The following is a 26,304-nucleotide window of genomic DNA, read 5'->3' as shown; positions in this document are numbered from 1 at the left end:
GTAACCTCACTAACAATTGGGTGCGAGGATTGGCGCTCATACTCTGTTATTTTGAACATAAATAGAGGACGTAAGTGAAGTGTTGTCTTCAGTCGTGAGAGGAGGAGAGGGGGGGATGCCGAGCAAGTAGCTCACTGACTGAAAATACCAACATTGACGCTTCTGATTGTTTTTTTAGTCCCTCGTACTTTAATCGGGACTGATACACAGCTTATCATGCTTGATTCATTTTTAAATTTTCAATAAATCGCTTAGCTAGCTATCTAGCTAAATTGCATTTGGAGCTGTTAATTATTTTCAATTAAGTAGCTAGCTGTTATTTATTTGTAAATAAGAATTGGGCACATAGCCATTCGTTTTAATCTTTTGTTTCCACTTTTTACATTCTATTAAATTTTAAATACGTAAATCGTTTATTCGGCTTCAGGATGGAATTCGATCAAGTCTCTGGTGATCAAAGCCCCGTTAACACTAAAGCCAGCTGTTTTAGGCCCGATGGAATCCCCGGGCTTTCCTCGTTGACGCTGCCGGGAAAGTGTTCCCAAAACTCGCCATGTCTCAAGAATCTCTTTTCAACCGAGCCTACGGCGGTGCTCTCCCCTGTAACTAATCTCGCCCTCAACATGACCAACCTCGCCGTTATTGGAAGGTAAGGCGTTTGCAGCAGGAAGATTTTTTTTAGTTTTGTTAGTCTGTTAGCTTTCCTACTATTTACTTGCTGCGTATTTGTGGTCTAGCAGGTTGCTACAATGTGCCTTGTTAAACTAGTATATCGTTGGACAGCTAGCTAGCAGGTCCGCTAACAGGCTAGCTGCCTGGTTGTTCGCTAACTCTGTAAATATATGGCCCTTCTAATACAAACCCAATCTACTATTATGTCACCAGCTATCTTATTGCAATTCGTTCTAACACGTAGGAATTTAATTTTGGGCACAGTGGGAGCTAAATGTAGCTTTTGTCCTTCCTGACTAGTTTAAGCTTACACTTCAGATTAGAAGAAGCCCCCACGTATAAATGGCCATATTCTCAAATGTATATAAAAGTACAAATACAAAGCTAGATTGTAAGGAACAGAAGTCAGCACTGAATCAACTTCCCATTGCAGCCAATGTGACACTCCCAAAAGAAAAGCCCATGCACCCCTTCTGAAGATCCCATCTTTCGCCTCAGACACCTCCTCTGATGCTGGTAAGCATTAAAGACCCAAACTGTGGTCAGGCTCACTAAAGGCTAAATGTGGAAAAACTGATTTCAACTGGCTGCTGTAAATTAGAGGGTTTAGAGTTTTTGCAACCCTTTTTCTTCATTCTTGTTGCGTCTCTTCAGGGTGTGCTATTTGTGATCCCGGTGTGTTGGCATCTGTTCATGCCTTTATGGATGAACACATCTACCTATTCAGTGATTGTAGCATTGAGGACAAGGTGGCTGCCTCAAACACAGCTCTCAGAACTTACAGGCTCATGGTTCCCCTCGATTTGGCCTGGTTTGTAATGGCTTTAAAAAATTGGTTCTTTACAATGGGAGTGTTTTTTCCACTTTAGTCCGGACACTAGCACAGCCCTGCATGGACCGGCATTTCTGTTGCGGGTGCAGTAGCCCTCCTTAAGTGCCTTTAAGTATGCGGATAGCATGTGCCTCAAGCCACTCTCCTTAAAATATTGCAATTAACAGTGCCTGGTAATTGAAGGGTGCTCAGAATGAGTGCAGCCCTTGTGAGCGCAGGTGACTGAAATGGCTGAGCAGCACAGTTGGTAACAACAGGGTTCTTTTTCAGGCCTCGGAATGGACTCTCCCAGCCCCCTGGATCCTGCTGATGTGGAGGAGTCGTAAGTGCTGTCTTTTCTGTCTGTTCCCCTGATTTTTTTTTTTTCTCCTTTTACCGTTTTGTGATTGACCCCCTTTCCTGTGCGTGGCCAGTGGACCCCCAGACTCGCTGGCTTGGCTTCAGGATTAGAGTAATTGGTCGCATAGAGCCTGACTTGATCTGCATAGCTCATTGAACTCAATTAAGTAGATTAGCCAGAACCACCGCACCTCTGATAGCTGGCATTGCTGATGTTTGTGGACATTGAGGGGTGTTGTGTGGGGGAGAGTTCAGTTTAATGCTGCCAGGTCAGGCGGGGTACAGAAGGCTGTCTTGGGATCAGCTGACTAAGTGGGCACTGGGATGCTGGCATTGTGTCCATGTAAACTTTTTTTTGATTGGAGGAATCATCCCTAGAAATGGTTCTTGTTTGCTCAGTTATTCCTGGTCATGGCTCCCTTATGTGTGGGCTGTCATAGGTATTGAACAGTGCATGTTGAATTAAAATTATTCCATCTTAACTGAAAATGAGCAATTCAGCAAGGTAGCCCAATGTTAGATCTCTTACTATTATTGCCCCAAAGCCATTTTGAGTATAGCTGGTGAAACTGTGGTTCTGATTTTAGTAATCTTAGTCTTGCTTTAAAGTGTGTTGCAAGAATATCAGACTGGGTAGTGCCTTTGTATACCTGGTCTTTGTGTCTGCCCAAACATCTTGTTGGTAGAGCCCTGCAGGAAATGGGGTGTGTCTGATTACAAATGTCAAACCACACTACATTTTGCAAATGGCAATGTGGTATTGTTACATTGCAAGAGGATAGCATTACCACTTTGAAGCAGAAATTCTGAACATGGCAGTAATGGTAGAAAGTGCTGTCATTTTGTATTTGATTCTTCATGAACAACTGCAGTCCTTCAGAGGCAAATGGCATATGCCTCATTCGCTAAATATCCACTTACTGGGGTTGGTTTACATTGTCATTTTTCATCTTGCATTACATTACATTATTCTCATATAGCACATGGGTTTTATCTGAGAAAGTGTTCTGGGGATTGGTGTGGACTTGTTTTTGACTAGAACTTCACCTTACACCGGAGGGATTTGGGTTTTTGTCTCGAGCATAAACATTGATGATTTTATCCTCTAAAAGTGAATGCAGCCCAGCACTGGAAGGTTTGAGAGTATGTGAGTGGTTGTCATTCAGTCTGCCCTCTTAGTTGCACTCAGGCTGGGATGGTGTCAGTTTTCCAGAACACATGGCTTTATCAGGGTGTTGGGTGCGTGCTTGTGGCTGTGCTGGCTGATATGTGACCCAGGACTGCAAGTCATCACACGACAGACCAAGCACCCAGCCCACCAGCACGTAACAGAGATGTTCCTGAGTCCTACTGTGAACTTAACACATTTCCTCTGGCAGTTGTGTTTGGCAGTAAACTTTCAGTTGATGGGCTTCCTCCTTGTGAAAAAATGGAGTATGTTGAGGGAGTAAACAGGGTGGTGTGGGTGAGGGATTGCAGGCCTTTTTGTGGGCTTTTGAAGCTCAAAGCTTCGCATCCATTCAGACCATACATCCCCATCCCCTCAAAATCATTCCTTTTGAACTGCTGACTGTAGGTCCTAAACAGGAAGTGTATGTTTGAGAGTTGTGATTCTCTTCTCTGATTGGGCACAGGGTAAACATGGCTAGCTTGGGCGCTCTTTTATTGAATGACTTGCTCTGAGAAAGATCCACAGGACCATCTGTCAGGGGATGAATTCCTTGGTTGTTAACTGTTGGTGGACATTAATAAACACTCCGGCCCCTGAAGTGTGGTTTGGAGGGCTCCCCACAGGCCCTCTACAGCTGTTCCTCTTTATTCACTGAAGGTTGGGGGGGGTTTAAGATTCTTCAGCACCATGCGCATATCAATTGACATGGGTTTGATTAGCTACCCCCCCCCCCCCTTCAGTTTTGGCACACTCCCCCCCCCCCCCCCCCCGAATTTAACGTCCTGGGTAGAAGAAAGGGGCCTCTGTATTAGTCCTGCTGAATTGGTAGGGCCCCTTTACAGCTTTCTGCTTGGGTGCGTCTAGTCAACCCACCCTCCCGGTCTTTATTGTGTAGGACACACTCCATCCCTGTCCTCCAGCCCCACCCCCACCCCCAACCTTTTCCCTCTTTGGCCCCAACAAAAAACCCCCCTTTTTAGCAGCAGCGCCTGGCGTTATGCCTCCAATCAGGCATATGGCAGGTTTGCAGCCCCTCCCCTTCCCCCTGCAGCTGCCCTGTCTGTTTAGCATACAGGTGGGCATCGCTGCAGTGAGATACCACCCCACCCCCATACCACTACCATGCTACACCCCACAAAAGGGGGCCCCCTTCCCTGCCTGCCCTTTGTTTTGATGTTGCCACTCTTCGTCTTGGCCTGTGAGGCATGACATTTTATTTAGGTCAGGGGTCTAACTGAAGGCTCATTTTGGCTTGGTTCACAACACACTCTGGCCAATTTTGTTAGGGCTGGGATGGGGGTTGCAGCTGAAGCTTCAAATGCTGAATGAAATGTGACCTTGCACTCTTGTTCCCTGCAGGTTTGAGAGAGCCATCCTGGAGGCTGGGAAAGTAATCAAAGAGTAAGTATCGCAGAGCTTGTAAAGCATATTGAATAGTTCCCAGCGACAGCATGCCAACCTTAAATAAATAAATGTAAATAAATGTAAATGTAACCCAATTGGGGTGAATAGAGTTCAACCCACCAGATTACACTTTCATGTCAAAGCCGAGTCTGGGCTGGGCTGTCAGTTGAATAACCTTGTTTTATGAATGGAGCAGTCCAGGGCTCTTCCTATTGGCTGAGGGGTTCCTGGTCATTTTGTTGGGCTATGGGTTGATTGTGTGGCTATAGGCATGTGGGGGTGTTGGGATCATGTGTGTTTCTCTCAAGGGAACACCTCCACTGCAGATGCACCTCTCCCTTTCTAAAGAGCACTGTACCTCTGGGGGGTGGTGTCTTGACAGCTTTAGTGATTGGATCCTGGTCATTAGTGATTAACTTTTTTTTTTTTTTTTTTTGCCTCCTCCATGGCTTCTGTAAGCAGCAGGATGCCAATCCGAAGAAACAACTCCCTTCCTGTAAGTTCATCTGCTATATTTGCTGTAGTAAATATTGTTTCAAGAATAGGTTGAATGTGGATCTCAATTGTCTCAAAAGTCTCAATTGACATAAGATTGCCCACACCTCACTGCATGACAGATAAATTTGTAATCACCTTAAAGGAAATACAGAGGTTTCTAAGTGGATCTATATTCAGAAAGGTCAATGTTTTTATTAGCTGTCAGACCAATGCTGACATTGGAAGGAAATGGCTTCCTTTCTTCGTCCTGTCCTTGTAACGTTGACTCATCCTGTAGTGATGGGGGTGAGGCCTCATGGACCCCATAATGGGTGGAACTTTGCTGCCATCCATGTTGGGTATGAACCAATCAAGACTTTGCTCTCTAAAGTAAAACACTGTGCTTTGGTCAAGTCAGTGAGTTGCTGCTAAAATTGTAGCTCCACCCATTTTGGGGTACACAAGGGGGGCCTCACTCTCCTGTTAACAACCCCATACCTCCGACCCAAAGAAATTAACTTTTTGGAACCAACGCTAAATTTGAAACGAATCTTGCAGCTTGCTTTGACCCCCCCCCCACCCCCAGGTCATCCTAAGTTGCACTTCCCGTGGGTTTGCAGGGCACTAAAGCTGTCTTACCTTCCCACATCTTCACCGCCCCCTCCTCTGCGTTTCAGCTGCAGCTTCTGGGATCAAGCCCTGCCCTAAAGGGGAGGGACCCGGAACCCCGCTGCTTCGGGATCTTCAGCCGAGACAGAGACCAGCCCGACACCGGCCACGGCAACAAGGAAAACGTAAATTCAGAGGTTAGACGTGATAATGGGGCTGATCCCTGCCTTGTAGCCCAGGATCTACTGCTGAAGTTATGCTGTGTGCTTGAGAGATTATCCAGAATTTGACTGGGTACAGATTGAGACACAATCTGAGAAGGTTAAGTGAGGTTGTGTACCCTACAAGTACTCATGTGCCATTGTTGGTGTTGTCCTCCAGTCACGTAGAATTTTTTTTTTTTTCTTTGAGACTTGGGTTAGATAGTAAATTAGCTGCAGCTGAATTAACCTGAATTAAGATAGTTGTAGCTATTTTCACATGTCATGACAACGGAAATGATAAATATGTAGCTAGACATAGCCTTACTCCACATTGTAGCTATGTCCAGGCACAAGGAAATCAAAGAGTAATGTAGTGTAATTGGCATTTCAGTTGCTGTTTAGGCTGGGTGAATTCCTCCAGCAGGAAGTGTTGTCTGACCCGCTCTTTGCTGCCTTTCCAGGAGGGCTTTGAGTTTAAGAAGCCAGCGCAGCCTGTGTCACGATGCCGTCTGCGCTCCTTCCACAGCGGAGAGAGCAAGGAGGCCTTTGCCCGCAGGCCAAACTCTGCCCCTGCTCTCATGGTACGCCACCCCGCCCACCCTCTCCACCTTCTGCAGTCATGCACAGGCTGAAAGAAACGTATGGCCCTAGGGGGACTCTAGATTGCACCTCACACCTTTTCCAGTTAAGCCCTCTTGAAGGTGGCCCACTTGAGCTAAGAGGACAGCCTGTAAAATGGCTGCTTTTGGCCTCCCAAGCAGGGGAATTTATTTGGGGTCTGATGACCCAAGTATTGTGTGAGAAGAGGTGAAACCGATCCAAGGTCAGTCCTTGGAGGGATAATCTGAGGCCAGTTTTGAACATACCTCCTTCTCCCATCCTTCTTGTGCAGATGTCCCCACCTCCAGTGGAGCGCCTCTGTTCATTGGACGACAGTCCTGTCACGCTGCGTCGTTCCTCCCTCACCTCCTCTCTCGATGATGACGATGGCTTCCTGGATGTCTTGGATGATGCTGTGGAGGTGAGCCCTGAGAGAGGGGACCTGGATTCTCACTGTTGTACAGCCTCTGGCTGCTGCTGGATAATGGAGATTATTGCATATTTTGCATGTGAACATTTTATAATATAGATTAATATGCCTTTTTAATTTCCCCCACAGAACGAGTCAGATATGCCTATGGGAATGGCCAGCCTGCTGACCGCACCACTGGTCAGGGAGAAAATGGCTGAGGAGACTGACTCAGTACGTTTGAGCCACCTGCATAAACCGGCCTGTGTCCTCGTTTGATTGTACATCTGTGCTGGTTCTGTTGTAACCCCTCCCATTCTGCTCTCCCTGCCCCTGCAGCCCATAATACGCTGTCGGCCACGGGGCCTGTTCCGCTCGCCCTCGCTCCCCTCCTCCACTGGCCGGGCCCCTCTGAAGCGGGCAGAGCGCCCTCTGGATGAGAACACGCCTGTGCGGGTGAAGAGGCGGCGCAGCCTAGCGGGGTCACAGGTCAGCCCGGCCAAAGACTCTGCCGGGGATGAAAACAACACACCGGCGGTCAGTATCACTCCAATGCAGAGACTTTTCCTGCTTTACTTCATACAAAAACAAAACTGCATTGGAAGTCAGGCCTCAGATTGCACCATAATCTGGATGTCTGCCTATATTAGGTCTGCACATTATGAGGAAAATCTGCGATGTGCGAGAATTGTTCAATATTGCAAAGACGATATGACTTGCGATAAACCAAATATTGAAGTGTGCATATTAGCTATACAGTTCCTATGTTCGACCGACCCCTAGCTAAGTTTGTCACCCTGGAAGGATGCTAGCTGCAGCGATGCCATGCTTCTCTCTGCTTCCAGTGGGGTGTGAGACCATTTTTAAATACCGCGGCTCTGTAAGCAGTGACGGCGAGTGTATGGGATGGGTTAAATGCAGAGGACAAATTTTGTTTCAATGTATGAGAGTACTGAGAAATGACAAAGAAATTATAAATATAACTCATAAATCCCAAATCTTAAATTTGTTGGAGCTAGTATGCTGTTTCTGCACTTTGTCAGGCGTTGTCGCAGATTCGGAGCCTATTATGAGCATTTATGTAGATCTGTAATTTATCCATGATAAGAAATTGTCACAAGCTGTTATGTCACAAAAAGTGCATAGATAGATAGGACCTCGTTCAACTAAACCCCTTGGGATTATACACATGCATAAAACACAGCATATTTATAATAACAATACAAACAATACAAACAAACAATAATAACAATACAAACCACAATACTGTAGACTAACAGATTAATGCCTTTGCCCGAAAGACACATGTTGCAGCACTATGCCGTCCATATCAGCCAAGAACGGAGAAATGTCAGCATTTAGTGCATTTCAACCAGTGCTTGCTACGCCCCTGCCCCTTTCCACTCATTGGTGGAATATCAGTTTTAAGGGACGCATCATCTTACCCGGAAGAATGTGGCGGTGGGAGTGCATAGCTCATGTTGGGCCAAAACGGAGGACACACGGGGCAAGCATGGCCCGCAAGCCCCAGATTGGGTGGCCCTGTGATAGGTCAAATGTTCGCTTGCTGAGTGTGAATGCATGGTGCGTGTAAATGATTTTTCTTATTCATCGCGTTTCAGGCAGTCTTTTGCGATGTGTTTATCGCGCATGTTCATATCGCGATGACAATGAAAATATGATTTATAGGTCAGCACTAGCCCATATGTCAACTGATGGCATTTTTAGAAGAATTCATTTTGAATTGGCATGTTTGACTTCCCGTGACATCATGTTAAGTAAGGTGGTGTTTGTTTCCCTCATTTTGAATGTCCTTCAGTTACCCACAGATGCAAAACAAGCATGTCCATCTGTCTATCTGTGTCCGTCTTCAATGAACTCCTCCTTTCACACAGGCATCCAGGTTGGCCCAGAGGTCAAAGTCCTTCTGCCAGACCAACATTGAGAGGCTGCTGGACAGTGACATTAAAGGGTTGAGCGGAGACTTCACTAAGGTTAGACCTTTTACAAAACTTGGACCTTCTATTACAAGCCATATTTAGGCCTTTGTACGCTCAACATTAGACCAAGCTTGAGTCTGTATGAGCAATGGGGCAAAGAACTTTGCCATGTCTCCTGTCCTGCCCTGCAGGAATGCAACTCTCAGTGCCTCTGTCTAACCGCTAGCACCTGTTGCTTCCTTCCTGGAGTTTGTTAAAAAGGGGGGCTTCTGCAGTAAATTGATTGCGGGGATTTGACACTGCGTATACCCCTCTGACATACTAACCTGCCCCATTCTGCTCTCCAGCCTCTTGCTTTACCCACCGTTGAGGGCAAGCACCAGGATCTCAAATACATCACTTCTGAAATGGTGAGTTGCGCTAAAGTTGTGTTCCAGGGCGTTGCTCAGAAGTTTTAAGGAAGCTTCAGATCTTGAGGTTTTCTCAGTGGTTTTGACCTGTTGGTGACCTCTTCATCCTGTGGTCAGGGTTTTGGTTTTGAGCCCCTGTGCCTTTTCAGCCATTTTAGAGACGTGTTCTTTGTAAAAGCTAAAACCCTGGGAAAGTGGTTGATCAAACCATGGATTCATCAAGCAGTCAATCAAAGTCCATAAACTTGGGGTATTTTGAATGTCCAACCACTTTTCCTGGGTTCAGTGTTCAGATAAGTTTTTCAAATGACTTGATGTTTCATTGTTTGGAACAGACAGCTCAGATGCCTTTGAAGCTCCTTGGGGCCGGTAAGTGTCCAGCAGTACGTCTAATGTGCCCCTTCTCATTTGTCAGATGGTGGCAGCTCTCAATGGGAAGTTCAACCACATGGTAGAGCGGATGCTCGTGATCGACTGCCGGTACCCCTACGAGTTTGAAGGCGGACACATCAAGGTGAGTTTCCCAGCACCCTCCCCTTATCCAGATGAGCACTTTCGAAGCTGTTCGATGTAACTGGAAGAGCTGTGCAGTATTTTGGAGGGGAAACCATACGGACAGGTAACTAATGTGCATTAGTCAGATTTGCCTATGTAATGTTTCCAGTAAATGAGAAATTGTGATTCCCACTCCCTTGTTCTCCAGGGAGCGCTGAATCTCCACCAGGAGGAGCAGGTGGAAGAGTACCTCCTGAAGACTCCCATCGTGCCCTCCTCTCCGGAGAAGCGCGTGCTTCTCGTCTTTCACTGCGAGTTCTCGTCAGAGCGCGGGCCACGGATGTGCCGCTTCCTCCGTGAGCGTGACCGTGCAATGAACGAATACCCCAACTTGCACTACCCTGAGCTCTATGTCCTCAAGGGAGGCTACAAGGAGTTCTTCCCTGACTTTCAGGTGCGTTGTGCTCTGGAGAAGGCTTCATGCCTGAATACATCAGAAGTATTATAGAGCTGTTTTGCAGTTGCAGTTTAACCATGACTCTGTTCCTGTATTTCCCTATTTTAAACTCTGTACACTGTGCTGTCTTGATTCTTAATATGGACAAACCATTACCCTATTGACTCCTGCAGGCGCTTTAAGGGAACTTTCAGTCTATTGTAGAGCACCAATTTCTCTAGTATGTGTTTGAGCTGATGGCTTTGCTGTTCTGTATGGGTTGTATTGGACATTGGGGTCCTGCTGGTGCTAGCGGTGACCTCCTCCTGTCTGATTTTCTCCTGCAGACGCAGTGTGAGCCCCAGGCCTATAGGCCCATGCACCACGAGGACTTCAAGGAAGACCTGCGCAAATTCCGCCTGAAGAGCCGCACCTGGGCTGGCGAGCGCAGTAAACGTGACCTCTACAGCCGGCTCAAAAAGCTCTGAAGATGTCCTGCTGAGGAGTCTCCCCACTCCCAACATACTCAAACCTTAGTTCACTTTGGCCATTTTTTATTTGCAATGTGATGTTCTGTTCTTGTAGATATGAATTCGCTGCCATGTGGGCTCCCTCTTGCTGCCATGCTCTGCAGCTGTGGAGATTTCGCAGCCTTGCCCTGGGGGCTGCTGGGTATGCAGGCCGTCCATCTGCATTGTCTGCCTATACAGACGACACAAGCGTGCACCTGTACAGATTCACTACCATATGCACACAGACACCATAATGTTCATGCATGACTTGCACAATCTTTTACAGCATTCTCAACACCATGTACAGTCTAAGCCTCCATCCCTGACAAGTCAAATAGACACTCAAATTGAATACTGTTTCTCCTCCAAGCACTTAACTCTAGCTAACAGAGCAGATATAAAATCCAACTTCTGAGTTTTATTCCCCCCCTGTGGTGAATACCAACCTCATTGGGCTTATTTGCAGTTTTAACTTTGTCCTCCACATCTCATTGAAGCTGAAGGTGGTTTCCTCAATGTCTTTCAGGAGAAATGTGGCCAGTCAATGTTTCACCATGACAACAGATTCCTTTGTGTTTTAAAACAGGAACAGGCCTGTTTTGGCTTACATTGGCAGTGGGAGGAATCCCCCCACCTTAATTCAGAGTGGCTTATGGAGCATTTCTCGAAATCTCATAATTTTGTCTGGGAAGGGCAATGTTGAAAGTTTCGTCCACCTTCCTCTGACGAGCTAAATCTAATGCACTGATTTTAGTTTTTGATTTTTTTTTTTTTTATGTGGTATTTTCACCAGAGTTCTACATGTATGTTGTGTTGGTTGAACTGTGAATTTTATACCTGGGTGTCTGATTTGGTATGGAATTTCCCCAAACAGGACTTGCTTGTGAGGCGGCAGGTTTTTTTTTTTTTTTTAAACCAAGTGGATGTCTTTTGAAACAGTACCACAAACAATTGCACAAGGACAACTTCTAGCCTTCCAGCCATGTGTGGGTGTACATTATGTCCAATTGCAAGAGAATCCTCTAACATGCTGCTGCCTTATCTGAGCGATGTAAAGAAGTTCTACAGAACATTTTTCTCTTATTTTGCAAGCCCAAATACTTGTTTAAGGCAGCAGAAGTTAGTTTGGGTTATGGTTGTTATGGCAATTGAATGGTATGCCTTACTAGATGGTAGTTGTGTTTATTTTGAAATCCCCCTATGATCATTGGCTGCCCACTGTCATCTGTTTGGATGGTATTGTTTTTAACATGCTGCTGGTCAGCGAGAGACTTCATCAGTGTATGCTCTCAAACGTCATCAATTTGCCAAGATTACACTTTGTTTTTGTTTTGACTTTTATTTTGTCTGCTGTGCCCCTCTAGCCTTAGCCCCAAATGCAGATGTTTTGCATGTGTGGACATTGTTTGGTGTGTCTGTGTGTTCCTGGTTTTAACATTCTGTGCAGCAGTCTGTTTTCATAACTGCCGTCTCATTTCAGCAGGGGAAAAAATAAACATCTAACATTTTAATCCTGGTGTGGAATGTGGTGTTCTGTGGCCCTGGCTCCGTGGCCATTCTCTTGGTGTCACATATGCTTTTGTGCGACTGGAGACGGGAAGGGCTGCAGTTCAGGGAACAGTTTATGGGTTTGGCACGTTCACTTGGACATGTAACGGTACCGCTTCAGTGCACGGTTTCCACTTCAACAAATGGCAAGATTGAAGAACGCTGGTTCAGAGCACTGGTAGTAATACCTCATTCTAAGGGGTAATGCCATTGTTTTCATAATTAAGCAAGTAGAAAATGTAACTTTTGTAACCTAACCTATTCCATCAGTAAGCTTTCCCAGTACACTTTGTTTTTCCCTACACATAAAAAAAAAAAAAAAAACAATGTGCATTGTTACAGGAACTAAGTTGCAGTGATCCATTAGTTTGAAAGAACTGCCTTTGAACATTGGGTGTCTGCACCCTCTGAACTGCAGTAAGCCCTGTGTGAGCTTAGCAGGAAGTCGGATTTCTGCCTTCAGCACACGGTAATACCGGTAATGCTTCCTTTTCAAATACTCCCGCTCAACTCTAAACTTGGGGCCGTTTGTCTGGTCCCAGCACGTGTTTGGACACTGCTCTGCATTCCTCTCGGAGTCGGTTTGTAGAGAGAGCCGCTGTAGTGTCTCCCTGCCCCCAACCGGGGGATTGCTTTGGCTAGCTGCCAGGGCTCTTGTGTGTATGTGTGTGGGAGAGGGAGACATGTGGGGAGGGCACGTGAGGTATCTGCAGCAGAGAGACATTGCAGAACACTCCCCCTCCTGGCCCAGACAACTTTCAAATCTTGGAGTGAGTTCCTATTGGCCTCGCAGACTGGCAGGGGAAGCTGATCTATAGACCTGGAATGTACAGTTTCGCTCTCGATGGGAGCAGTGGTGTGTGTGCCTGCGGGATGTTTTCATCCATCTAACTAAAAGGTTATGAACCTACTTTTTACTTTAAACTGGTGAACTGTTAAAATATTTAGAGTAATAAAATACTTTGAGAAGGTGTTCTGTAAGAAGTGCTTTTTGTTAAAATATTACTTGCGCTGATCTGAAGCCAAGCTAAAGTAATTCATATATAGATTAAAAAGCAGAGACATTAAAACGTCAGATTAAAACACAAACAATAGATTTAGGAAAGCTCTCTTAATGTATGTTTAAAATAGATTTAGCCAAGTTGTTTGCAGTACAAAGGACACGAATCCCCAGGTAATATTCCTCATAAATATGGAAAGTACCACTTTTTAAACTGATCTTTTTTAAACTCATAAAGTGCCACTTGAAGGGCACGTAAGGTCACGTGTGTGACTTTTTCATGGGTTTTTGATGATGACGGAAATTCAGATTTCAAACTTTATCTTGAAGAGGATCTCATCATTCTGATGTGCTCACACTTTAGATAATGCTCAAACCCCTCTTTTACTTGTGCCTGGGAACCTTGGTTTTTCTTGGTTTTGCCTTTGGTTCTTCCCTGGATAGGGGAACTGGGGAAGACTACTTAGGTTCGGAGGTGGGTCCAATCCAGTTGCTTTGTGGTAAACACAGGTAAACACAGATTCGTTATTTACATATGGTGTGCTTCACAGGACGTCACAAATGTTCCAGTTTGGTGTGGAACAGGTTATTTACTCTGAATGATGCAAGAAAATTGTCAAGCGGTGGAAATCAGCAAACTCCATATTCAAGTGAAAACGCTACTGTAAAACAATGGCTCTTTGACATTTATTTGCAGATTGAGTGACTGAATTAAATTAAAAAACCTTAACAGCTCAAAAAATGACTGGCCAAACAGTGGGTCATCCGCATTCTCAATCTCTTCAATTGTGTTCACATTCACGTTTGGTGACATAAAAATGGAAAAAACCCTGCTCAGAAATGTTACATGTTAAATATGACTTGTAAACCTGCGATTGGGATGGATCGCAGGTTTACAAGTGCCCAATTTCTGGAAAACGGGGAGAGAAGCTGGTTTTATGCAAAAATGGTTCAACAAAACTTTACTGTGATGTTTCCACCCTGTGGATTTTCCTCAGATCAGCTACTCACAATGTATAAAATTAAATAGCTATCAAAACACACTGGGATGAATGGAGACTTTATAACCCACTGGAGCTGAAGGCATTTACAGGTGGGTGTCAGTTGGTCCTAAACCTGGAGGTGGAGGGACTTTACTGTGACCCAAATGTCCCATGGAAACTCATTGCACGGTGATGTGTATTAGCTGCTCTGCCACCAGCATGTTAATAAATGTGGAGTCCTTGTGTTACAGTGGGTTCAGGCAGCGCTGGGAGTTAGTGTTGGGGTCTGACCCCTTGGTGTGACGGACAGCGGTCCATTAGGAGTAGAGTGCGGGTGTGAGCCGGCATCCTGGTCAGCACCTCGTTAGCACCGCTTGGTGCCATTTCTTGCCCGAAGCTGTTGTAACAGAATGGAAGCTTGTTAGCAACTAAGCTCTGTTATTTAAATAGTGCAGGGGAGAAAAATGTTTTTGATGCCTTTTTTGGGCACAGATACATTATAAATCACACTTTTCATACAGACTTGCAACACATCAAATTATACTAATTATCTGTTTTGCACTGTAATAGGATGCAATTTAATACATTGGTAAATAAATAGGGTTTTTGAAAAGGAAGGAAGTAAAATTGCATTATGTATTCATCATGCATAATTATGTAATTGTTATGTAATCTTGTTTTTGTTGTTTTTGTGTTTCATTTCAGCACAACAAAAACAGTGTCATGGGTGGAGAACCCTGGCAGTAAACGAGAGCAACCGCAAGCTCTCGTCCTCTCAGAGGGCTCAGGGGACTCAAAGCAGACTGATCAAAGAGGACTGGTGCACGGGTGTGTGCAACTTTGCACCTCCCTCAAGCCCAAATCGCACTGCAGCTCTCCACCCAGAGGTGCGAAAATCAGGGTGGGGCGTGATCCAGTCAGCATAAATTTGAGGTTTGAGCCAAGGGGTATGACTATGGAGTCCACCCCAGTTTCTTAACCAGAAATGTTTCTCATACTTTTCCAGGACAAATAATAAAATAAATAAATAAATAAATAAAACAGCGGTTGGGAATATCCAATTTTATTAATTGTGTGAAGCATGTATGTATGTGAGAGATACCGTAGAGTGGAAGACCACTGGAATCAGGCTGCGGTGATTTCATTCAAGCCTTCACTGACATACATCATATGGATCAATTGGTGGCAGTTCTTACTGCAGACTAATTAGGTGGCTGTGGCACTGCATACGCTGTGAGGTTCCTCTCTGCTGACGACCTGTGTTGCACTCTAAGTTCAGATTTCCTGTTATCAGGGACAAAAAAATCCACTCATTACAACATTTGCTGGTCTGTCTTTCCCTGCTTATTATGATCTCAACTGAATGCAAGTGCTATATCTACATTCTAAATGTTAAACAGTTGTATGAGTTTGACTTGCGCATTTGAGATGGCCCATCTCAGCTATTGTTAGTTGAAAAGAAACCTTACTCCTCGACTGGTTTTAAGGCAGTCTGAGTGTGACGTGGATGGAGTGGGCATCCTGCAAGAGCCCACCTCTACGAACGGCCGCGGCTTGAGAACTCCACAGCCCGCTTCTGCTTTTTTATTGCTGCTTTTCAGAAGGAAAATAACAGCATTTATGCTCATAATGATGTCTACCTTCTCAGTTTATGAAAAGATGTATCAAGCAACTAAATATTTGAAACATTATACCAGACAGCAGGAGAGTATTTCCTAAGGTGAACAGTGATGTCTTGGTTTCCTGTGAGAACACACAAAAACAGCTGTTTTTTTGTCATGAGCACAGACAGCGAAAGCAAACTGCCATGGCCTTTTGATGTGGGAGGCCTGAGGGCCCCTGAATGGCAGCTGTGGTGTGGAGGCTGTCGCTGGTGCCCCTGGATTTCTCCTCTTCACATCCCCCTGTGGAGTCGTCTTCCTCACCCCCCTCACCTTTCTGCTTGACCTCTCTGTTTTTCTCTTTCTCTTTTCAGTCTCTCTCATTCTATCTCTCTCCCTCTGCCCCCCCCCCCCTCAATGTTTCCTCCTCTTCCTCTGCTTCCTTCTCTCCTCTCCTGTCTTTGGCCTGCTCTCTCTCTCTATCCCCCCCCCCCCCCCCGCCCTCCCATTCATTGCACAATGTAGGGTCACTTGCAGAGTCCATATAGTGTTCCATTCTAAAGCCTGGCTTAACTGCGAGTCAGTAAAGACACTTTCTGTCATTTTCTTGGATGAGATGTCACTTTTCAGCCTTTTCAGCTTGGCTGCCACCACAAAACGTCTCACTGCATCTTTTTTGCAGAAATGTCACAGCCAGCTTCCTGTCAGAGGGAGGGAGTTCAGTGATGTGCTTTTGCAGCAAAGCTGTGGTTTCAACAAAGTCTTTGTGCCCGTAATACAATAGAAGTTGTGTTAGCTGTAATGACAGCCAATCCAACGTGGAAACAGTCATTGTGGAATTTGCAGCTCTGCAACTGGTATATGACTTTGACTCTGACACTCATAGCTTTATTTCATAATTAACCATTGTTATTTAAAAAGTGCCCTTTTTGGTAACTATGCATGGTATCTACTGATCTGTCCTTTGGCAGAATTTTAATTAGCTATTTTGTGTAATTCATTAACTTCTGAAGATTCAAACAGGGAATATATGAAACTTCCTCTGATTTTAAACTCAAGACTTGCACAGTTATTTGTCTCTCAGTTGGGGCGACCAGCCACTCCAAAGCCACTTCCTGTTGTTTCACTGCTCAGCATCTGAACCTTGTTCTGTTCATGGGAGGAGTAATGATTCATGCGCATGTAATGTGATTCTGTTTCCATTGATACAGGGAGTGGAAATAAAGTCTGGTCCACCCACATGCAGGTGAGGCAGGTGGCCAAACCACATCTCAATAAAGGCTGGATCTCATAGGTTTAACCCTGGAGCTGCAACAATCAGAACAATAACATCAAATATGGACAGCTTGTCTTTTTGTGGTCTTTGGCCCCAATCAGGGAACAAAGAACAGGACCAGAAGTACAAGTCACATCCCCCTGTTCATATTGAGCATAAAATACACAAAAACTTTTTATTTTGAACTGAGAGGGTACACTGAGTTGTACAACACGTAGCTGTGCTTGTCAGTTACCGCTCGATGAGGAGGGGGTCTTGAGCCAGGACGCTTTGGGCCCTTAGTTCCTGCTGTCTGCTGGTGTGGTGTGTGGGGTAAGGGGGGGTCCGGTGCCCCCGGTCTAAGTGAGCGTGACATGCAGCTGTTATGTCACAGCTGTCACCCACAGGGGCTGTGACAAGGCTCTGCCACATTCATCAAGCGAGGTCAGAGCTGTCTGTAATACCAACAGGTTTGTTTTTTATGTGCCTCATAAATCTCACAAACCTTTAAAACATCCAGTTTGTCTTCACTCATAATCTAACACTCTCAGCTCACTGTCTGGCATCATTATTTTGCTTTGAAGCTTCTGGAACTGGAGGAAAACACCTCTACCCTGTGCTTCAGTCCTCTGTCCTGTGCTTCAGCTCTCTACTCTGTACTTCAGTCATCTGTCCTATGCTCCAGTACTCTACCCTGTGCTTCAGCTCTCTACTCTGTACTTCAGTCATCTGTCCTATGCTCCAGTACTCTATCCTGTGCTTCAGCTCTGTGTCCTGTGCTTCAGTTCTCTGTCCTGTGCTTCAGTCCTCTATAATGTGCTTCAGCTCTTGGTCCTGTGTTTCAGTCCTCTACAATGTGCCTTAGCTCTCTTTCCTGTGCTTCAGTCCTCTACAATGTCCTTCAGCTCTTGGTCCTGTGCTTCAGCTCTCTGTCCTATTCTTCAGCTGTCTGCCCTCAGCAGCTTTGCTGTGTTGCCAACACCCGTAGAAATCAGAAATCATGCAGCTGTAAGCTGCTGTTTTACTGACACACAGCTGTGGTTCTGCTCTGTCACTCATGGCTCCTGCTCATGGTTTAATGACTGCCCAGTGCTGGTCTGGGATCAGTTCCCCTACTCTGCTATACTTATATATCAGTTGCTCTTTAGGGAGGAGTTCCATTTTTACTAAGATGTGACTCTCATGGAAAAATATTTAATGCAACCCATCTAGACAGAAATTAACTCACAAAGCCTCAATTTCTGAGTAACGTTCACTCACGATGCAACAGTACAGGAGAGCCTGGAAATGAACAGTACTGCTAGGAAAACCACCATTGAGACACCAGGGGATCCACACACATGTTTGGCTGTGTTGTATAGTCAAACCACAGCACAAGTTCCTGATGACTGTGTGCGCTGAGAAAATCCAATTAGGAGACAAAAGCCTGGACCAAACTGTAAAATTTACCTCTGGTCATGTTACATTTGCAGAACTAGGCACATCCCTTGTTAAAAAAATGAGCACTGAGAAAGTTCAGTGACTGGATGTCCAGAGATCGGGAGGAGAAGCAGCAACACAGGCCACCGGGAAGCGGGAGGGGGGAAGTGATGTCATCCCTGTGTCAGAAAAAGGCAAAAACAGGAAGTGGGTGTCATGCCTAAAAATCACTTACGTTTTCAAAATTTGGCCTGAAAGTTCAGCATGACTGCCTGTATTTTGTTTTCATATCATTATTTGAATTTAACCACCACGAAAACTTAAAGACATAAGATATTTACATGCATGCATACACACTTTTATCCACAACAGAAATATGATCAGTAGATGCAAATGCATTGTACCAGGCAGGTGGCTTGGATTTCAATGAGCTAGGTAGGTAGGAAGGAAGGTATTAAGACGCTCACACAGTTACAGATGCTATAAAAAATGAAAATTTGTCCAGAATACCATACAGAATGCAACAAAAAACACATGGCAAGCCAAGAAAATATAAAAATACACATTTATATATCAATGCATACGAGTAAAATGTATTACTTAACACATGGTCAAAGGGAAAAGAAAGTAATTAACACTGTTTTTAAACACTAAAGCCGATACGTGAAATGGCTGCAACCTAGTGTAAGGGCTCAGGCAAGGACTCAGTCGCAGACCAAGAGAGCTTCAGGTTCCAGGCGGGTTTATTAATGACGGCAGGCAAGTTGCGCAACAAAAGCAGGCAGGGTCGAAAACCGGAAGGCAGTCCGTGGACAAAAGCAGGGTCGGTAACAGAAGCAGGCAGGGTCAGGAACCGGGCAGGCAAACAATCAGGCAACGGGACAAATCGGCAGGCAGAGTCAAACACGGAGATATCAGACATCCAAAAAAACTGCGGGAACGAAACAGGTACGAAACACACTGCAACGAACTGGCAAACAAGACAGGAACAAGCAGGGTAGAAATAGGGCTGGGCTGATGAGGAGATGGGATGCAGGTGAGCAGGCGGGCAGGTGAAGGTAATGGGGCAATCAGGTGGGCGGGGACCAGGCGGGGAGCGGGGCGGGGCTGGAACACAAGGAAAAACAAAAAGCACATTGACAGGGAGAAACAAAAACACCACAGCTAGGGGGGCGGAGCCCTGACACCTAGACTTTGTGAACATGTTACAAGAATATCTGAAAATGCTTTGTACTTATGACTTCAGCTGTTGAACAGTCATGTGAGATGAAAAACATGGCTGCCACCTTCTGAACTCATGTGACTAGCGGTTGGGTTTTTCCCTGACTCAGGAGGGCTATGGATTCAAACCTAGGCATGTCCTGTGGTTTACATGGTGTGTTGAACATTGCTGGGCAGAATGGCCTCTTCGCTCCATTAAGTGTTTAACTGAGAATAATAATATCTGAACCACTGGGCTCTCCAGGCTGGAAAACACAGAATGAGGGAAATCTTTATGCATGGTTATTTTGACCTCATTCCTTTTACACTGAGACAGCATAAAGTTTATTACTATGAAAAAAAGAGCTCTCACCCAAACTAAACCTGACTGCAATACTGTGTTTGTAATCAGTTATTATCAAGAGGATCATGTTGCTGAAAACATTTCTCATTTTTCACATACGTTGTATTGACGTGCTGCGCTTATTTGACTTTTATCTTTCGTACAGGCCATGTTATGGACTGTGTTTCACGGGGTTATGGCGCCCTCTAATGGGCTAGTTTCACTGGTTATGCGGTCTTGTGCACAATCGAGATAGTCGTAAGCAATGTAAAGACGTACGGTACTTAAGAGTCTACACGTAAAATAAAACTTCCATTCGATAAACCTGGGGAAAGATTTGTCTTGTAAGTTCGATGAACCTGTTACGATGGTTGTGTATTTTGCCATTCATTTTTGTGTTGGACAACACTATTGTATTGTTAGTTCACAGACTGTATTGCGTAGCATATGCTAGTTCTCGTTTTTATTGTATGCTGCATTGTAACTGGCCGTGGAATTTAAAAGCGCGGTGAAGTTGGCTGGACGTTTGATATTCGGTGGATATTCGATTTTAATTCGTCTCCGATTTGAAATCGATAACAAACTTCGACTTAACAACGTGATCGGGGTAACTGAAAGTACACATTATTACAGTGTATCAAAAGAACATGTCAACATTTGCTGTCGCTATAGATTTCTATCCGAAACCAGCTTCACGGAAGTTCACCTCATGTCGCGAAAGTCTGTGTAAGGGACCGCCTGCAAATTACACCATTATGGTTAATCGCTATTAGCCAGTAGGAATACAACACGTAGACCTAGGCGTAATGTAAATTAAACTTAATGTAAATGTTCAATAAACTTCAATAATTTTAAAATCATGATTATTACTTTCGTATTTCCCAATCAGAAATTGATATAGCCTCTAGCATACAGCTGAGAAATTAATGAAACGACAACTATAGAAGGAGAAGCCATTTCTGACAAATAGGCTTCAAAGAAATGCCTTTTCATCATTCTGCCTGCTGTAGTAGTTCCCAATCACAATGTAGTATGTAGTCCTAGTATTGTGAGATTTTCCAGAAATGTGAATTTATATGGAAGCAGCTCAAATATTCACTAACAATAAATTAAGCGATATTTTTCCATTCCGATTGCTGTAGTAGTTCCCAATCACTGCCTGCTACTTTCTACAGGTCAAGTTTTCCACACATGTGTATTTATATGGAAAACTTGACCTATAGTAAGTAGCAGTAATTGGGAATGACTACAGCAATCGGAATGGAAAAATGTTGTTTTGTTGATTTTTGGTGAATAATTTTCAGAGATAATTGAGTCCTGAATCCATATAAATTGACATATGTGTGAAAAGCTTGACCTGTAGTAAGTAGCAGGCAATGATTGGTAACTACTACAACAGTCAGAATGGAAAAAGGTCATTTTGTTGATTTTTGGTGAATAATTTTCAGAGATAATTGAGTCCTGAATCCATATAAGTACACATGTGTGGAAAACTTGACCTGTAGTAAGCAGCAGGCAGTGATTGGTAAATACTACAGCAGTCAGAATGGAAAAGGGTCATTTTGTTGATTTTTGGTGAAGATTTTTCAGACTTAATCTAGTTCTGCTTCCGTATAAAATTGACATTTCAGGAAAATCTGACCTGTAGTAAATAGTACACTACAGCAGTCAGATTGAGAATAGAGCATTTTGGTGAATTTTAGATCTACGTCTTGTAGCTTAGTCCTGGCTACTGCTGAAGACCGATCAAACATAAAGTTGTAAGTTGAGGACGGTCCCTTACAGACCATAGCGACAGAGTATTAGGTGAACCGTGAAGCTGTTTTCGGATAGAAGTCTACCGAAACGCAAAGCGTTGTCGTTCTCTTTTGATAGCCTAGCCTACATTGCCATAAAGTGTCCTTTCTAGACCCTGGTCACGTTATCAAGCTGAAGTACATTGTCCAGTCCGAACCGGAGACGAATTAAAATCGAATATCCACCGAATATCAAACGTCCAGCCAACTTCACCGCGCTGAATTTAAATAATGAGGGATTCTACAGTACGTACAATTATCCAGTCGCTACAGGAGTTCTGCATACAAAAATGTCTATTATGTTTCTCGATTGATGCAATGTTATGTATGTGATTGAATTAAGTGCATGCAGTGAGCTATGTACAGTTCATCTCTATTTTGCTACGTTAGCAAGTGCGATGCGAAAAATGACACAGGAGCATTTTGTAATGTTTATTTTGTTTATTTCTCTTCAGTTTACAACCACAATTAAAACAGGATTAAAAAGTAACTATCCAATTGCAAGCAGTTTCCTTGCAGAGCCGGCGCCAGCGGAAAACGAATCGGGGGGCAATTGAAATGCATTATGATACCGACTAAATATTATTTTGCTTTACATTTACATTTACATTTACATTTATTTATTTAGCAGACGCTTTTATCCAAAGCGACTTACAAAAGTGCATACAGCAAGTATAGCGACAGTACGGGGACAGGATGTGTACAGTTCCACAATGAGACAGTTCTCAGCTGAGAGCAAGGTCTGTTTGAGGACACAGTACTATCAGATTTGTACAATTACAGCCTATAGGGCAACTAATACGATACACTTTCAAACCGCGGACTTCAACAACTTCAAACGGCGCAATGGGCGTCAGGGTAAAGGCGGCAACAAGAAACAATTTAAAAAGCACAATTTAGAAAGCACAGCAATTTACGACAGCACTGATGGGGGGGGGGGGGGGGGGGGTGAAGAAGCTGTCCGTAGCAAGACAGGGAGTTCGTTCCACCACTCAGTTAATCAGTTTTGCTGGTAAGAATTACCCACAAACATAGAAAAACCATAATATCTGAACTGTGCATGCGTGCAATATTTTTTATTTAATATAGTTACTAGCCTACTTATATTTCTCCAATAAAAATAATCATTGTAATAAATGTCTGGCTCCTTGATTTTATTCACAACCCTCAGCATGGCCCTCAGTAAGTTTGAATTTGACACCTCTGTGTTAAATGAAACCAAAACTTCAACATGCATTTGACCTGCATTTGCAAGGAAATGTGCTGGTGGACATGTACCTTTGTGCTTTTATAAAGACAGTTCTGTATTTAACACTTTTATACCATACTATTTGCACATATACTGTTTATATCAGCTCTTTAAAGTTGGTGCAGCTGTCTCAATTATGCTAAATTAAATGTGTGCAAGGCCCCGATGAACGACTAATTACCTGTAATCAATAAGGATGATTATTGGTCTGTATTGGTTATTTGTGTAAGGCTGAAATGAACAGAAATAGCTTACAGAAGCATCTTTACGTGTAACCCTCTGGTAAAATAAACACATTTCAACAACTCTCATTTGTAAAAAAAAAAAAAAAAAGATAAAAAGACTTCCTGTGTGATGTGAAATTCAGATAATTCTTCAACTAACAATCAAGTCTGATTAACTGAGAGCTTTTCTAGAAAAAAGTCCTCTGTACGCAGTGGATCCCCTGGACCAGGATTCGGACACACTGATCAACGATGTTATATATATATATATGGCGATCACCATCATATTGTGCTTAGTCAGAGGTCCACCAAAGGATATACTATCACCTTCTACATTATTTAAGCAGGCCATATTATGTTTTGTATGTATGTATGTAAATTGTTGAAATATATGACAGTAATTTGCTTAGCAGATGGCCTTGTTGTTGGCAAGTTTATCAATTTTTACATTTTTATTGTTGAAAATACTGGACTGTAAGTTTCTTTTTAGCCAGCAGAGATTAATTTATGCAGAACATTATAATAAAGTGTTTCAAATGAGGAATACTCTTTTCTTCAATGTCTCAGTTCATTGTTTAGTTTAGCCCACCTGCGTGAAGTTGGCACCCCAAGTATTTAAAAAGTTCGAAATGGTATTACTGTTCGTTTGTGCTACGTTTCTGACGGTTTGTGCCGTAAAAAATTTCGTTTGTGCTGCTATGGTTTTTTAGATAACAAATTATATTGTATATGCTGTGACGTCACCCAGCACTCCAACCTCCTCCGAATTGCTCCAAAATTGTCTCGTTCGTTCGTGCTACGTTTGTGCCGTAAAAATTTTCGTGTGTGCTGATATGGGTTTCTAGATTTAACATTATATTTTTGGGCGATGACGTCACCCAGCACCCCAACCTTCTCCGAATTGCTCCTAAATGGTCAGTTACATTTACATTTACATTTATTCATTTAGCAGACGCTTTTATCCAAAGCGACTTACATAGGTTACAGTTCTTTACAATGTTATCCATTTATACAGCTGGATATTTACTGTCAGTTAGTTTCTGCTACGTTTGTGCTGGTTTGTGCCATGATAATTTTCGTTCGTGCGGTCATGCTTTGGATAAACACTGTACTTCATGGCAAAAATTCTGTGACAACTTCCAGAATGCTGCTTTCTCCATAACGAAGAAAGTGGCTTCTACTGTGCAACGTTTTGCTGGTTGGTGCCCTGAAAAAAACTTACATTATTTCCTGATAGGCCTACACAGAGCGCTTCAATGCCAAGAGCAATAACATTACATGGGATCCCAGTAAACTTACGCTGCAGCGCTATTTGGAAATATCCAACACTTAAAAATGACAAGCGCTTGTAGCTATTTTTTAAACCAGCTAATTACTTACAAGGCCTGAGTTGGATTTGCTAATTAGCTGGTTAACGTTAGTTACATAGTAGGCGTCAAGGTAATTAACGTTGTGTCATTAACGTTAGGTAAAAATAATACATTAACGCTGGCAATAAAACACACTAAAATAAATGCGCTTTATATATAACTTAAAGGTGTCTGTCTGATATTTGTCCTACGTTTTAAGTTACTTACATCTAGTCAGTAGCTCAGATTCACAAATTGTCCAAAATAGATAGCTAGCTAACTAACTATACGTTTGTATGTTTTGTTTACGCTGCTATGTTTTCATTTTTTTTTAAAGACTAAAGGTCTTTAAAAAAGGCTAAACATATTTTATAGACTGTGATGTCACCAGCATCTCGACGTTTGTGCCGTAAGCTAAACATATTTGTTCGTGCTGTTTTTTTTTTTAGGTGGATATAACGTGATCATTGCTGACGCCATTCAAACTTTATTGGAAACAATCCAAAATAGCCTCTGTGGGTTGGGTTGGATTCAGATATTAACTGTAGGCTAAGTCGATATCATTAAATGTGACATTGCCCCAGCCTTTCCCTTTTAGACGGTAATCACGGCACTACAGGTCAAGAGGGACCGCACGCAATCCAAACCTCCTTCCCCGAAAGAGAAGTTCCAAGTGCAGATGCAAGCTACGTCATTCAATAACGTTAATTACCTTGACGGCTACTATGTAACTAACGTTAACCAGCTAATTAGCAAATGCAACTCGGGCCTTGTAAGTAATTAGCTGGCTTAAAAAAATAGCTACAAGTGCTTGTCATTTTTAAGTGTTGGATATTTCTAAATAGCGCTGCAACGTAAGTTTACTGGGATCCCGTGTAATGTTGTTGCTCTTGGCATCTAAAAAACCATAGCAGCACAAACGAAAATTTTTACGGCACAAACGAACAGTAATACCATTTCGAACTTTTTAAATACTTGGGGTGCCAACTTCACGCAGGTGTTGAACCCACATTGACTGACCTGACCTGACCTGACCTGACCTGAAATAACATAAATAAATAAATTATAATTGCAAACTGCAAAAACATCAGCAGGAACTGTCATTCTGTTTACACATAAAAGGAAAACATATGGTGATGTCGCCCTGTTATGGTCGCCCTCTGATCCGTCCGTTCACTGTAACACAGCATCCCAGTGCAAAACCTGAGAAATTTTAGATAATTATGGAACCAGCTGAGTCTTGGCAGTAGCCAGTTTTACTCTGTGATGTTTATAAACAAGTTATGGCCAAGTGTGAGAAAAAAAAAACCTTCTGTGTGGCAAACAAACCACTGTTGTTTATTCCAAGGGCAGTAAAGGGAAAAACTAGAAACATAATTAAAATAAGATGAGTGGGGTACTGAAGACTGAGGAGGTGTCTTGGCTGCAAACATCACTGCTTTGAGGGGCAGGCCTGAGATTCAGAGGAGTGTTGGGTTACAGACTGAAAATCCTGCCCTGGATCCTGACAGTGGGGAGTCTTTACTGGATGGTATCAGAAGTACTGTCTCAATCCTCCTACATTGCCTAAAGATGCTCACTCAGCTACCCAGAAACAACAAATTACCTCTACCTCACAAGCTGTGCACAGAAGGCTGGGAAAATTTCAGCAGCCCCCGTGGGGGTATACTGGAAGCTTTTCACACGTCAGATAAACCAGTAGAGCAACATTCTAGTTTGAAAATGAAAGCACTTTCTTAACAAAAGCAGCAATGACAAGAGATGCCATTTAAGAACAGCAGTGCTGCTGGACAAGCCAAAGCACCGGGTGAGTACAATATGATGCAGA

At 43.6% G+C, this 26,304-nt stretch overlaps 1 protein-coding gene across 2 annotated transcripts; it reads left to right on the top strand.

The window, feature by feature from the left end:
* Positions 1–321: 321 nt before the first annotated feature.
* Positions 322–10,510, top strand: cdc25b (cell division cycle 25B). 2 transcript variants are annotated; one of them, XM_036516945.1, is made up of 15 exons: positions 322–649; positions 1,106–1,188; positions 1,775–1,826; positions 4,374–4,415; positions 4,881–4,914; positions 5,573–5,701; positions 6,169–6,288; positions 6,600–6,728; positions 6,867–6,950; positions 7,056–7,253; positions 8,612–8,710; positions 9,004–9,066; positions 9,482–9,580; positions 9,770–10,015; positions 10,345–10,510. In XM_036516945.1, exons 1-15 carry the CDS (start codon positions 429–431, stop codon positions 10,483–10,485), a joined length of 1,740 nt encoding a protein of 579 aa, XP_036372838.1. In that variant the 5' UTR covers positions 322–428; the 3' UTR covers positions 10,486–10,510. The 2 variants fall into 2 exon arrangements, with proteins under 2 accessions (XP_036372838.1, XP_036372837.1); XM_036516944.1 differs by having other exon boundaries at positions 4,878–4,914.
* The last annotated feature ends 15,794 nt before the right edge of the window (positions 10,511–26,304 follow it).

This window comes from Megalops cyprinoides, chromosome 22 (genome assembly GCF_013368585.1).
Source record: "Megalops cyprinoides isolate fMegCyp1 chromosome 22, fMegCyp1.pri, whole genome shotgun sequence".
NCBI classification, from domain to species: domain Eukaryota; kingdom Metazoa; phylum Chordata; class Actinopteri; order Elopiformes; family Megalopidae; genus Megalops; species Megalops cyprinoides.
Note: the sequence above shows the minus strand (reverse complement) of the source record. Positions and strands in the feature narration are given on the sequence as shown.